Source organism: Ictalurus punctatus, chromosome 22 (genome assembly GCF_001660625.3).
Source record: "Ictalurus punctatus breed USDA103 chromosome 22, Coco_2.0, whole genome shotgun sequence".
NCBI lineage: Eukaryota > Metazoa > Chordata > Actinopteri > Siluriformes > Ictaluridae > Ictalurus > Ictalurus punctatus.
This window is the reverse complement of record NC_030437.2, coordinates 5,956,146-5,969,720: the sequence shown is the minus strand read 5'-3', so window position 1 is coordinate 5,969,720 and position 13,575 is coordinate 5,956,146. Positions and strand designations below refer to the sequence as shown.

The 13,575-nt window shown below is 40.3% G+C and overlaps 2 protein-coding genes across 3 annotated transcripts; both read left to right on the top strand.

Annotated features, from left to right (window-relative positions):
* Window positions 1-185: 185 nt before the first annotated feature.
* On the top strand, window positions 186-7,854 carry LOC108255693 (rab5 GDP/GTP exchange factor). Of its 2 annotated transcripts, none has more exons than XM_017451825.3 (9): window positions 186-366; window positions 1,442-1,644; window positions 1,849-1,976; window positions 3,858-4,009; window positions 4,114-4,183; window positions 4,347-4,482; window positions 5,477-5,568; window positions 5,671-5,927; window positions 6,205-7,854. In XM_017451825.3, exons 2-9 carry the CDS (start codon window positions 1,487-1,489, stop codon window positions 6,529-6,531), a joined length of 1,320 nt encoding a protein of 439 aa, XP_017307314.1. In that variant the 5' UTR covers window positions 186-366; window positions 1,442-1,486; the 3' UTR covers window positions 6,532-7,854. The 2 variants fall into 2 exon arrangements, with proteins under 2 accessions (XP_017307314.1, XP_017307313.1); XM_017451824.3 differs by having other exon boundaries at window positions 188-366; window positions 1,467-1,644.
* A 1,801-nt stretch (window positions 7,855-9,655) lies between these two features.
* Window positions 9,656-13,575, top strand: psmd9 (proteasome 26S subunit, non-ATPase 9). The gene is made up of 6 exons (XM_017452268.3): window positions 9,656-9,837; window positions 11,264-11,366; window positions 11,950-12,143; window positions 12,566-12,667; window positions 12,765-12,853; window positions 13,136-13,575. Exons 1-6 carry the CDS (start codon window positions 9,712-9,714, stop codon window positions 13,161-13,163), a joined length of 642 nt encoding a protein of 213 aa, XP_017307757.1. The 5' UTR covers window positions 9,656-9,711; the 3' UTR covers window positions 13,164-13,575.

Here is a 13,575-nt window from a genome sequence, read left to right as displayed (position 1 = left end):
ATGGTTGGCAAACTGCTGCGGTATGGAGTGAAATGAACCACTTCAGTGAGGTAAAAGTGACTCCGCTTCGCCTCGGACCTCATCACATCATATCATATCACACCGCCCCTTTGTGTTTCATTTCTGATATAAACCGGATCTAACTCCTGTTCTACAGGTGGCGATGATGGACGCAAAATAACGAAAGAAACGCCTCACGTCCCAAATGTCACACGACCTCACTATATAGCGTGCTAAAGTAGTGTGCTTATTAATGGTGCTGAGGCGCCACGGCCTTCTATTATAGCTTCCGGGTTAGTGTGCGGTTTGGGACGCTTCCCTTTTTGTAAGAAGTTGACGACGCTGCTGTGGAAAGTTGGCGTTGAGGTGAGTAGATTTCATAAAATCTCTGAAGATGACCGGGGGAAAAACTATTTTTATAAATTAGATTTTAGTTCGGACAAGCTGTTAAGTAGCAGTGTATGAAGATAACTAGTTAGCTAATCTGTCACAGTGTTCACCAGACAAGTTAGCATAGCAAGCCAACTAGCAAACCGAGCAATAATAAAGCTAGGATATTTATATTAACGTACTGAATAAATTAAATTAAAACTCTCTCGGCACTGAATCTCTGAAATGTATTAGCTTTGTCACTTTAAGCTAAGCCAAGTTAAAAAAAAAAAAAAAAAGTCCGGTTTTGAACAGACGTTCAAATAACTTTTACTTCTGCGTTTACATTTTCGTTTTGTAAAGTTAATCTATTTGCTTGACAAGTTCTGCTCAGCTTTACTAGAATTCATTTATCACTGAACTAAAGCTGGTTAAAGTACTGGTCACGAGTTTATCATTAGTGATGGCGATTTGCAAACGAATCGGCTCCTTTCGACAGAATCGACTCCCAAACACGATTGAATCGAATCAGATCCCCCTCTCTTACACGTGAAATTAATTCGACCTCTTTGTAGAAAACAAAAGTCTTGAGTCGCACTGTGACAACAAGAATGTGTGTTGGATAGGGTTCAGATTGTAATCTAATCAATCGGGGTTCAGTTTTATGAAGTGCACGAATCATTTAATTTCAAACATGTAGTTCGAAAGAATCGAATCAGTAAAAGACTCGGTAGTTTTCCATAGGGAGGCGTTGTGATTGATTGATTGATTGATTTGATTGATTGATTGATTGATTTTATTTATTTATTTATTTATTTAGTATAACCTACTTTTTGTGTAACTGGCCAACTGTTGAACATGAAAAGGACTTTTCCAACCTCTTCAGAAATTCATGCTCAGAGTCTGTTTCCAGTGGGTAAACTGGATCTTGAATATTTGATTTTGTGCAAAAAAAAAAAAAAAAAGTAGTAATCTCTCTTTTCCTAGAGGGATGAACTAGATAGTACTAGCTGGTGTGGCATGTTTAGCTTCTCTACCAATGTTCAGACACACATAAATACATTTTGGACAGTGTATTTCGATCCTTCCGCCGTCAGGGGAAGCGGATCTGAGGACGATGTGGGCCGAGCAGAAGCGAGGGATCCACGTCACGCAGGCTGAGCTGCTCTGCAAAGACGGCTGTGGGTTTTACGGCAACCCGGCCTGGCAGGGATATTGTTCCAAATGCTGGAGAAAGAGGACACGCACGACTGAAACCAGCAAAGAGGATCATGGGTAAGAGTTCTGATTGTATCCAGACTTGCCTCCTAAACTGTAGGCATGGTGTGAAATGTACGTGCCATGTTTTAAAATGTGGCTAAAATAAAGAGTCTGTCCTTTATGAGCAGGCTTTATCACGAGCATTTCACATTTTTAAGTTAAAAAAGATAAATTAATAAATCCTTGTCATAAAAATCTTTGTTTTGTGGCCACTGTCAGGCTCCAGGATGAAGGAAGTTCCCAGCTTAACTTATTTAAAACCGAGGAGAAGAAAAATGCGGAGAAGGGTAGAAGGTCCAGCACTATTATGCGACTTTTCTGGGGGAGTTCTTCACCACCACGGCAAGGTATTAATGCTTTCACAACACAGCCAGTGGACATTTAATGACACCCACCAAAAAAAACAAAAAGGTAAAAAGCAGACAGAGCTGAAAACATTCAAATGACTACTAAACGGCGAAACGCTGCTTCCTAATGTGCTTAAAGTGCCTTGAACTGTGCAGCGTTAATCAATGTGTTGACAATTTCCACTGAAGCAGGAAGTCAGGGTGGGACATCGCATGGCTCCTCCCTCTTTTTAAATAGCCAATAGCGTTTAGCTGACCTCACTGACTGGGTTAAAACGTCTTTGACCATGGATAGTGTTGGGGACAGATTCTAGAGTGCATTTGATTGGACAGAAAATCTGATGAGAATATGACGTGTAGAATATTATTTAAAACGGTTGCTCTGTATTGGTGGTAAAGTGAGATTGTACATTTTGAATGCATGTATCTTCTAATTGTGAAATCTGTCATTGCTCTGGAGCACACTAATTAATGGATAACCTTAAGGCTCAAATATTCATTCGAAAAGCCACAGAACTTCAATTGTGATTTCATGGAGACTTCCAGTAATGCAGCTCAGCCACTGTAGCTACCACAGACGCAAACACTTCCTCCTTCTAAACGATGGCATTTCTGCCGTCCTGATTGAATGGCTAGTCTTCATTTATGGACTTGTTTTAATTGATGCGTGTAACAGGGAAAAAAAGCTCTTTAAACGTATATAATCCGTATATAAAATTTTAAGCAACTCCAGTTACTCAAATTGAGGGCAGTCGGTCGAGGCTCATTTAATAGGGAGGCTCTTTATGGGTGAATTTACACAAACTCTGGAGCTCGTGTAGGATATGAAACGCTCTTGATTCTTGAATGATTTACGAATAGCTGCGTTCACGTCCAGTTTGATTAAATGAAGTCAGTTACGTACAAATGATAATAAGTAGCAAGTAAAAGGTATCGTAACGTACAGAAACAAGCTCTCAGTAAGTGACAATAGTGTCAATATGTGCAGATTTGAAGAGTAGTTCTTATGAAATTATTATAAATGGAGATCGAGGGATAATAGTTTCCCCCTGATATTTCAGCATTTTTCCATTATCGGAGATCGGTTTTGTAATATCGGCTCCACTGATAAATGGCGTTTTGAGAATTTTTTTTTTATTATTTATTAGAAATATTTTTATGATTATGTACTTTGTTTTACCTGTTTGTTTACCTCATCAAAGCTTTTATTTAAAAAAAAAAAAAAAAAGACAGCTTAGTAGAAGTACACTTTTTCTATTTATTTATTTATTGCACTCTTTCAGACCCCACTATTTTATTGGTGTATATAAATGAGTTGTTTTGTATGTGAGGAGGAAGTGAAATTGACACAATCATTCTAAATGAAACGGTTTGTTCAGCTCAGTGGTGGCGTTATCATTGTGTCAAAAATGGAAGTGAAACAGTAAATAAATATCGGTTATCGGACGCATAAACATGCAAATCAGTATCGTTATAAAAAAAATCTATCTCTCTATCTCTAATTATAAATCAAATATACGATTATTCAGCTTGATGTTTACTCCTTTCTAACTTTGTACAAAATACATAGCCTTAATAATGATATATTTAGTGTATTTTAATCTTGCATTAGGAACTACTAGATAAATTTGATTATATTCAAGACACGTAATAAGTAGCAGAATAAGTCTGCATTTTAAGAAATATATAAAAATCATCACATTGATGATTTATTGGAAGATTAGGGGCAAAATAAGCATTAAAAACCTGATCTAACTATGTAGCTGTTAGTAAAGTGTGGAATTTTTATTTATTTATTTTTTCTTTCTCTAAACTACTTATTTACTAGAGATTGTTGACTGACTATCTGTCTCTCTCTATCTAATGCTTCTATTTTTGCAGAGTCACCTGAAGGCCAGGAAGCAGCCCTGAAGGCCTTTCAGAGCCTGGAGCCTGGCGATTTCCCCGGCTTTCTCAAACTGCTGCGCAAACCGTCCTCACAGCGTCTGCAGTCCCGCTGCACAGCCTTCCTCAACACCATCGACGCTTACCACGTAAATCTCTCTCCCAGCCTCCCGTTTCCCGTTTCAATATCAGCGAGGGATCTTCCCGAAAACATGTTCCTGCTCATACGAGGGTCGTATCTCTTTTATTTCAGGACCTGCCTGTACAGAAGCAGTCAGACCTGGTGCAGGATTTCTATCAGAATATTACTGTTCACTTCAGTGGTGAGTCCAGCAGGACGTCTGTGGGAAATAAGCTAGTTTACTTGAACGAGCCCCGGCCAGGTGGGGGAATTGTTGTCACGTTTACGTCACGGGGCAGGTTTACTACACGTTCACAAGCTGTGTGGCGCTCGTAACGATGAACAGATCTTTTCCGTGCTTTCAGGTCTGCCCGAGCCGCAGGTTTCTCACATGATGGAACATGTCGAGAAGTTGATCATGACTCGTCTCCACAAGTGGGTCTTCTGCCACGACAGCTGTGATGACGAACAGAAGGATCTAACACTCCAGAGAAGGATCAAGTAAGTCTCTCTATCAGTAAACAATGTGTTTTTGAATCCAGGGAGTGTTTTAATTGATGAGTTTTACTTCTGTCATTATATACGTGATTGGCTTCATAGTTTAGACGTTTACTTTGTTGTGCTGTTTGGAATTGATTTTGATTCAGGAGTAGACATCATAAATTAATTCGTTAAAAGCTCCCATACGCAACCTCTCCCATGTTTTGGTTTGTGCCGAAACTTAATTGACCAGATTAAAAAGTGTAACGTCACATTATAATGTATTGTGAGCTAGGCAGCCATATAAGTGCATTTAATACCGGTTCAGGGAAATGAACGTGTATATAAATGTGTATGTCGCCATATCCTTCTGTGGCACTTTCATGATCGCACCTTTTATCTCTGATACATATTGGAAATAATGGCTGGGTTCAAACTAAATGTGCCACGTGCTAAGTTGCTCAACACGTCTATCAGTAAATACGTGGAAACAAAAGCTGAAATTCTGACCTGTAGTCCAAATATCTTTAGTGTATCGAGAAAACAATAAAATTGGCCTTGCTGTCTTCAGGACGGGACGATAGCCTTTGAGTCTTATTTAGCATTTAAAAATTTTCTCTTGACGGTCATGTTTTGCTAGCAGGAGAGTTGTACGACAGCTTTACGTTGCTCGGTTGATTTGTTCCACCGTCAGCTAGGTCACGTCTCAGCTATCGTGTGAAGTGCAGCAGACGGTGGGATTCGGATTATACGCGTTACGTACCAAACGAATACTTTTTATTTTCAGTTCAGATGACTGTTTTTTGTTGTTTGTTTCTTTTTTTTTTTTTTTTTTTTTTTCTTGAACTGGTTGTTGAACCGACTTGTCCTCCAGGCAGCTGACACAATTTGTCTGCACATGTGATTGTTGTTTTGTTGTGTTTATGTGAGTCGTAGGGTAATATAATTCTTATTATTTTTAAAATATATATATATTTTAATGCAATACATTTATTTGTCTGTTTTAATCCGACAGGTCGTTGAACTGGGTCACTCCTGAGATGCTGCGTGTGCCTTTTCCGCAGGGTGGCTCAGACACCAGTGACCCGTATTTACCTGCAATTACAGGTTCTGACCTGACAGCAAAAAAAAAAACCCTCTGCCTCAGTTAAATTAAATGTAGTAGTTTAATCTAACTTTTTTTCTTTCTTTCTATGTCGTATCCCACAGCCATCATCGAGATGGACGCCAAGCGTGCACCTCAGGATAAACTGGCCTGTTTGTCCAAGTGTAGCCAGCATGTTTTCCAAGCGCTCGCCTCTGAGAACAGGCAGCCGGCGAATGCGGACGACTTCCTGTCTGGTCTGATTTACGTCGTGCTGAGAGCCAACCCGCCCCGTTTGCACTCCAACATAAACTACATTGTCCGCTTCGGCCTGCCGCACAGCCTGATGGCAGGAGAGAGCGGCTACTACTTTACAAACCTGGTGGGTTTACAAATACAATAACGTACACGTGTGCTCGCCGTCCACTTTATTAGGAACACTTGTGTGTTCATGCAGTTATCCAGTCAGCCATTCATGTAGGTACAGGTCAAGAGCTACGGGTAATTGTGATCTGTGACTTTATCTGTTGGTTCCAGATGGACTGGTTTGAGTATTTTGGATAACAGCATGAATATTCAGGGTGTACATAATCAAGTGGATGGTGAGTAGCCTATACGGGGCGTTCATAAGCCGTGATCTCTCTTCATTCTGTCCTCAGTCGTGCACCGTTGCCTTCATCGAGAAGCTGGACGGCCCAGCTCTGAACCTCACCCCGGAGGAGTTCAACAGTTGCATGCAAGGCCGACGAGCGCCTTCCGGGCCAGCAGAGCGGGCCGGGCAGAAGAGAGCCCAGGAAAACCGCGAGCAGCTGGAACAACTGAAGAACCGACAGGAGAAAATCGACCAAGGCGCGCGCGCTCTTCAGGAACAGCTGGATTTGTGGGTGCGTTCTGTGCAGGACCAGATCGACGAAGTCAGGGCTCAGTCAGTGTTGGTCCTGAAAGACGATGTAGCTGAAGTGCCGCCTGGAGAGACTGTGTGCTGACTGGTTGTCATTTAAGAGGTTTCCGGTTTGTTTAGTCAGTGTGCTGAATCTGCACTATTGGGTTTTTTTCTTAAAAAACCACAAGAATGCAGATAAGAAGAATTTAAACAGAAAAGGATGGTACAAAATCTTTTAGCTTCTGTTACTTTGCACTGGTGCTGCAATCCAGAATTAAAAAATTTATTAGCACTGTTTTTTGCATTTATGCCTTATGTACAGAGTGAAGGACCAGCCCCCCCTCCCCCCACGCATTCAAACTGTATTGCTACACATTGTGATTGCGGTATGCCCTTCAGTACATGTAAACTCATCGGTGAACACGGGATTTGTCAGGGTTAAAGACGCTGGCCTGCGTCGATTTGGACAAAATAATTTTTTTTCTTCTCTTGATACAGGATGCAGTATGAAAAATCTTTCATACTTTTGCAATATCAGTATTACAACTAACAACTGATATGTTGTGCACTAATGATTTAAGACCAATGTTTCCTGATGGTTTTTATTTATTTATTCCCCCCCCCATAATATCTTGTATTATAAGTCAGCTCTCTTCTGTAGTTCCTTCAGAGGGTCTCGGGTTTCGTTTATAAGACCTGGCTTGTTTGCGATCATCGTGCTACCTTCATCAGTGTGGTTTTTAGCTACAGTTTAAAGCTGCTCGTCAGTTCGTTTATACACATGTACACAGCTACGAGGAAGATCGTGACGACAAGCGAACGTCATCTCAGTGTTGACTGCAGTTCATGAGCCTTAGGCTATGCTGAATATAACACTAAAACCTTGGCGCTGTAACACTCTCTTAAAATCTCCATACGTCATCCGCTAAACACTGGTTTAAGGCGTTTGCTGGAAGGCATAGCCTGAAATCACTCTGGAAAACTATGCAAATAAACGTTTAGATGTTACAATCTGGGTGAAGATGCCACCTGGGGTTCTGTGTTAACTGTATTCTGTAGCACTGGTGGATTTATTCACTGTTTTTGAAGCACAGTACTACTACAAAATGTTCTTCTGGCAAACTAATATCTAAAGCTCTTGATAAGTAGGTATGTGTGAGGACCTGTTATGGAGCTCTTGACAAAATATACTTTGTTTTCTGAATGGTTCCGAATGAGCAGTGTATGTTCAGTGAAGTACGATGAAGTCTGTGTAATTAATGAACCATGAAGCTGTTTTGTGCTGTTCTTTTTCCACTCTGGAATGAAACTGGTTATTTAAAATGAAGTCTTTGAAAATATTTCTTTTTTAAAAGAATGTAAATGAAATGTGAAAATTAAAGTTATTGAAATGTGAAATTCAATCTAATAAAAGTACTTCAACAGATTCTCTTCACTTCTGAGTCATCATTGGGGAAGATATTTTATTGCACTGCAATCATTGTTTTGCTGATTTAACATGACATTTATTTATTGTGTGTAATGTTACACATGCCACGTTAATGTATTTCTGGAGAACAGACTGATGCAAGGCTTGTGTGTGTGTGTAAGAGACCACATCTAATGATGTCAGCTGTTCAACAGCCCTCCTTCTGAATTCCACTGAAATACTAATTACCACTTTTGAGAGATTAACTTTTTTTTTTTTATTGGAAAAAAAACTCTTGCTTTTGTTAAAGATATAAGCCAGTGTTATTTGCCTTTCTAGATGTGTATTCATGGGGCAGCATGCTTATTGCCCCATTTAACTTCAGAGTAGTTATTGCACCTAGTGGTCAAAAGGAAAACTGCAGCAAGAGCTAGTAGCGGTCCATTGGGGGCAGGAATCACACTGCCATGTGATTGATGCTGCTAAAAAATTATTTATTTATTTCCATAGCAGATAATCAGAATTAAATCTAATGAAAAAAGAAGGCAAACTGCATGTGTCTGAAGTACAGAATCATTTTTCTTGTAAGATACGTTGTGAAGATTTATGTGGTTAATGTCTGAAATGGTTCTGCACCATGCTGACCTTGTTTTCCCAAAGAAAAAATGCCCCCCCATTTCCAACAATTGAACTTTGGGACTAATAGAGCTTTTGAGATAAAGTTGGGCTGGAAATTTGCTGAAACCTGCCAACCATGCCTTTTTTTATTATTATTTATTTTATCTTTTATAAAAACATTCAATTTCGCAGACGCCCTTATCCAGAGCGACTTACATTTATATACCTGAGCAGTTGAGGGTTAAGGGCCTTGCTCAAGGGCCAAACAGTGGCAGCTTGGTGGTGCTGGGGTTTGGACTCACAACCTTCTAATCAGTTGCCCAACATCTTAACCACTGAGCTACCACTGATTAATAACGTTAGCTGTTCTGTGTGTCTCGCTGGCGGAGGGAAGCACACATTTGAACAATGCACGTCTAAACGCAAACCACACTAAAACGAGCTGCTCCAGACTGTACGCTGGGTGGCTGTGTATTGTTGACTCTTAAGTTCTTGTTACAGGGCTTTGCTAAAACGTCACTAGATAGTAGCCTACAGCATAAACCACGTTCGATAGCCTCTCTGTTTAAAGATTCCCACCGAAGTCGTCCTGTCCTGCCAAAATCTACTCTGTGCTCACGAGCTGCTGCTGGGTCTAATGAATGACCTTTCATTGACGTTCTGGAAAAGTTGTTTTAACGTGTCCGAAGCTGAAATTCTCACCTGCCGTGTCGTAGTCATCTTTGATCTCAAATCTTTGATGGCCTTGCTGTTCCAGTACTTTCAGAGCAGACTTTAAGCCATCTCACGTGCTGGTGTGTTTTTGGGACGTGGAAGGAAACCGGAGAACCCTGAGGAAACCCCCAAGTGCAGGAGGAGAACATGTGAATAGACACCTGGATACCCCGGAGCCACGACGCTACCCTCTGTACCACCCTTAACTTATAAACAACCTTGGTTTCAACCTTAACCAAACACCAAACTGTGACTCGATTCTATATAATAAAGCTGTGTATTTTTAGGTCAATATTACTGAGTCTCCATTTTAACATCGGTTTGGGGTCATGTGAGAGGAACTTCCAGCTCCTAACTTTGACTAATTTAGTGAAAGTTCAGTAAACCTGGGGTTGTTGATGTGTAATGTGACGTTGTAGTCATGTTAAATCATTTCAGACTGCTGGAAATCTTGTTTTTCATTTTCATGCTAGGTGAGGTTCATACTGAAACGCGTTTGTCCTCTTTGGCACGCCGTACGTGTAGTTTGCTCAGAAGTCAGCCATGAAGATGACGGAGGAAAACAGAAATGATAAACCCGCAATTACAATGGAGGAGGTCCAGCGTCTGATTAAAAAGAAAGATGAAATTGAGGAGCAGATTAAAGCATACCACGAGGTGCTAGAAGATGTAAGTGTCCATAAAAACTCTTGTTTGTTTCTGGGGACTTGACTAGCATGTCCATGCTACATCTAGCGCGCGACTGTGTAATGTTTGTTCCGGTCTGTTTGTTTGTTTGTTTGTTTGTTTATAATAACGCTATACTAATGTTCTGCTAGCTAATGATTGGTTTTTAATTAGTCTCAGACTGTGGAACTTAAACTAAACTAATTATCTCACTGAGGTGGTCATTTCATAACACACACACACACAGAAACACTGGTGTGGTTATCAGGAATTCATCTACAAATCTATTCTTATTGAAATAAATGAAAACAACAATAATATCAGCTCCACAATGGCATGAACCTGAGAAGCCATGCTGGTGACATCCCTACTGAATAAAAATAATGCATGCCCATGATTTGTTAATGTGTGGGAACTATAATTATGTTAGTCATGGCCACGAGATAGTAACAATTAGGAATGAGATGATGAAGTTGTGGGAATGTTAGGGGACGAGATCTTTTAGTTTCGGCTGCAGCTCAATAACATAAAATGCTGGACAGATCCAGCACATCAGCTTAATCCATTTATGTTTAAAAAAAAAAAAAAAAAAAAATCAGTTCATGTTCGATTTTGCACAAAAGCTTATTCTTTGTGTAGCCATTAATGCCGCATCTAATTCTCATGCGCACAGCACAGTGAAGGCTTCTTATATACGACTAGATAGCGTTTTGGAGCAAGCCAGTCTTATTAAGCTGTGGCCATGACTTGTTTATCTCGTTCCCAGGACTTAATTATTTTGTTTCCCTGTCTATCTAAGTCATAGCCATGAAACAGTTATTTGTTTTGTGAATAAATTATCTTGTTTCCATGCATTACTAAATTTTGGCCATGATTCATTATCTCTTTCCTGGAACTTAATAATCTCATTCCCATGACTTAATAAGTTGTGGTAATGACTTCATTATCTCATTCTCACAGTGTAGCTATCTCATTCCCATGACTTATTAAATTGTGGAAGTGACTTCATTATCTCATTCTCGCAATGTAACTATCTCATTAACTATCTTCATTATCTCATTCTTGCAATGTAGCTATCTCATTCCCATGACTTACTAAGTTGTGGCAGTGACTTCATTCTCATTCTCGCAATGTAACTATCTTGTTCCCATACCTTACTAATTCATGTCTATGACTTAATTATCTTGTTTCCATTGCAAGTATTAGTGACCATGACTTAACTATTTTGTTCCCAAGACATAATATCTCATTCCTACATCTTAATTATCTCATTCCAATGACTTGGTTATGTCATTCCCACCCTGTAATAAGTTGTGGCCAAGCATTGTTGTTTTTTAAGAAACAATGTAACCAGTGGAGTGCCGTATAAACCTTTACAGCAGGATGAACGAAATAGTAACGTGTTTAATGTATCTGTGGTGTATCACAGCAAGGCGATGTGGGCATGCACGCACCTCTAGTGGATGTGGAAGGCTATCCTCGCGCAGATGTGGATTTGTTCCAGATCCGAACAGCAAGGCACAGCATCTCATGTAGGTGATTGCATTTGGGAAATTTCTGTAAGGCATGTTTCCTTTAGATATATTTATGATGTACTTTAAATGGCAGCCATGTTGATGGTCCATGATGTTGGGTCCATTCATTCATCTTCAGTACGCACTTTATCGTGGTCAAAGTCGCACTGGAGCCCGTGATTATCTCAGGAACACTGTACATGAGGCCAAAATATACCCTGGATGAGCAGAGCACCATGCACACGCTTTCACACATTCACACCTATTGGCAATTTAGAGTAGCCAATCCACCTACCTGCAGTGTTTTCAGAGAACCCCCGATGAAATCCTTGGGGACGCAGGGAAAACATATGAAACTCCACGAGCTTGCAGTGAGTGTGTGAGTGTCCTATCCGTGACTGGTGTCCTGTTCAGGGTGTATTACTGCCTCGTGCCCAGTGTTCCCAGGATAGGCTCTGGATCCACCGTGACGCTGACCAGGAAGTCAGTGGGTGTAACACCACTGAGACAGCTGGCTTTCACATTCAACACGTTTTCAATCTTGAGATTCCATGCTGGAAAATTATTTAAACGTGGATAATTGTATTGTCTTCGCCATAAGGTTTGCAGAACGATCACAAAGCGATCATGGTGGAGATCGAAGAGGCCCTTCACAAACTGCATGCTCGGGAAAGAGCCAAGCAAGAGCAGGACCAGGCAGAAGCGCAGATGGAGAGCATGGAGCAGGACCTGTCTTTGCCGCCCCCTTTTGCCCGAGTGGACACTGTGACTCAAGGTTCCCCTGCTTATCAGGCGGTGAGGTTTAACCCTCCTGTTCACTGTTTAGCCCTGGATTTAATTTGAACCAGCTCCCATTTGTAATACGTATTTTAACATCATTACAGATATCAGTAATATGAAGGGAAACAGACCCGGGCTTTTTATTACTGACATCAAAAGTATTTAAGACCACACCCTAAAGGTCGCCAATAAGTGCTCATTCCAACCCTAGGCGGTTCTGTCATTAAAATATATACTAAAATGCTAATGAAAGTCCATAACTTGCATATCACCGCCGTCCATTTCATAGTGCTTGGACCCCTTAATCGCAGCGTGCAGCTATATTTCTAATCCGAATTTTTCTTTTTGTATAAAAACAAACCGGTTCGCTTACAAAGCAATATAAAGCTAAATTAGTTTGGACTGCGTATTTACATTTTCCTGCTACTGTTTCTCAGGGTCTGTGCGTGGGTGATGAGATCGCCGAGTTCGGTTCAGTTAAACCGAGCAACTTCCACAACCTGCAAAACATCGCTTCTGTGGTGCAGCACAGTGAGGGGGTACGTGAAGTCATTCAACTGATGAAAACTAGGTTGTGTTTTTTGTGTGCAGCTCCAGCGAAGTTGTATCTCACGCCTTGTTTATGAACTTGGACAGAAATCTGTGAGTGTCGTGGTGATTCGGAACGGACAGAAAGTTCGCCTCAGCTTAACTCCACAGCGCTGGTCTGGAAGAGGTCTTCTAGGGTAATGGCTCCTATTTTTCTTCTGACCTCATACCAACAGTGCTCACGTTCTCAGATGCACAATACTCATAAGTTGTGATTTGCTTAAAAGATACTGTACACATAAATGTGTCGATGGAAAGTATTATTACATAAGGAATAAAATATGACAGGACGTTTGAGGAAAATAAATCGACGCAGTGGTGTGACGCAACACGGAGGATTATTTTTTGCATTAACGACTTAGAACATGGCGCTCAGTTTATCGGTTTATTTATTAAGCACGTTCTTTTTCTGTCAACAGGTGCAACATTGTTCCTCTTCGCAGATGACCGAGATCAGGAAAGCTCAAGACCCGTTCCGGCCAAAGGGCTTGCCTTTAAACCAACCCGAGCATTTTTTTGTCACCGAGTGACTAAACACTTTCTACATTTTCCAATATAATTTGTTTAGACATAATTATTTTTCAATTCATAAATACACTGGTCACACATTTGTGCGTTTAAACCCTACACATGTCTTTGTATTTAGTGAAGTTATGGCATGGGGAAAAAAATCCAGACTATTTTCTAGTGCAGAAGCTGCTTCCATATTCTGCTAGAATATGAATAAATCTTTAACAACTATTTCTTTCTTCTTTCTTTTGTATTATTTCATTATAATGTGTGAAAGAGTCGAAATTTCAGAAGATAAATTAATTTTTTTTTTTCTTTCTGTTACAAATTAAAGAGAATATTTTCTGTT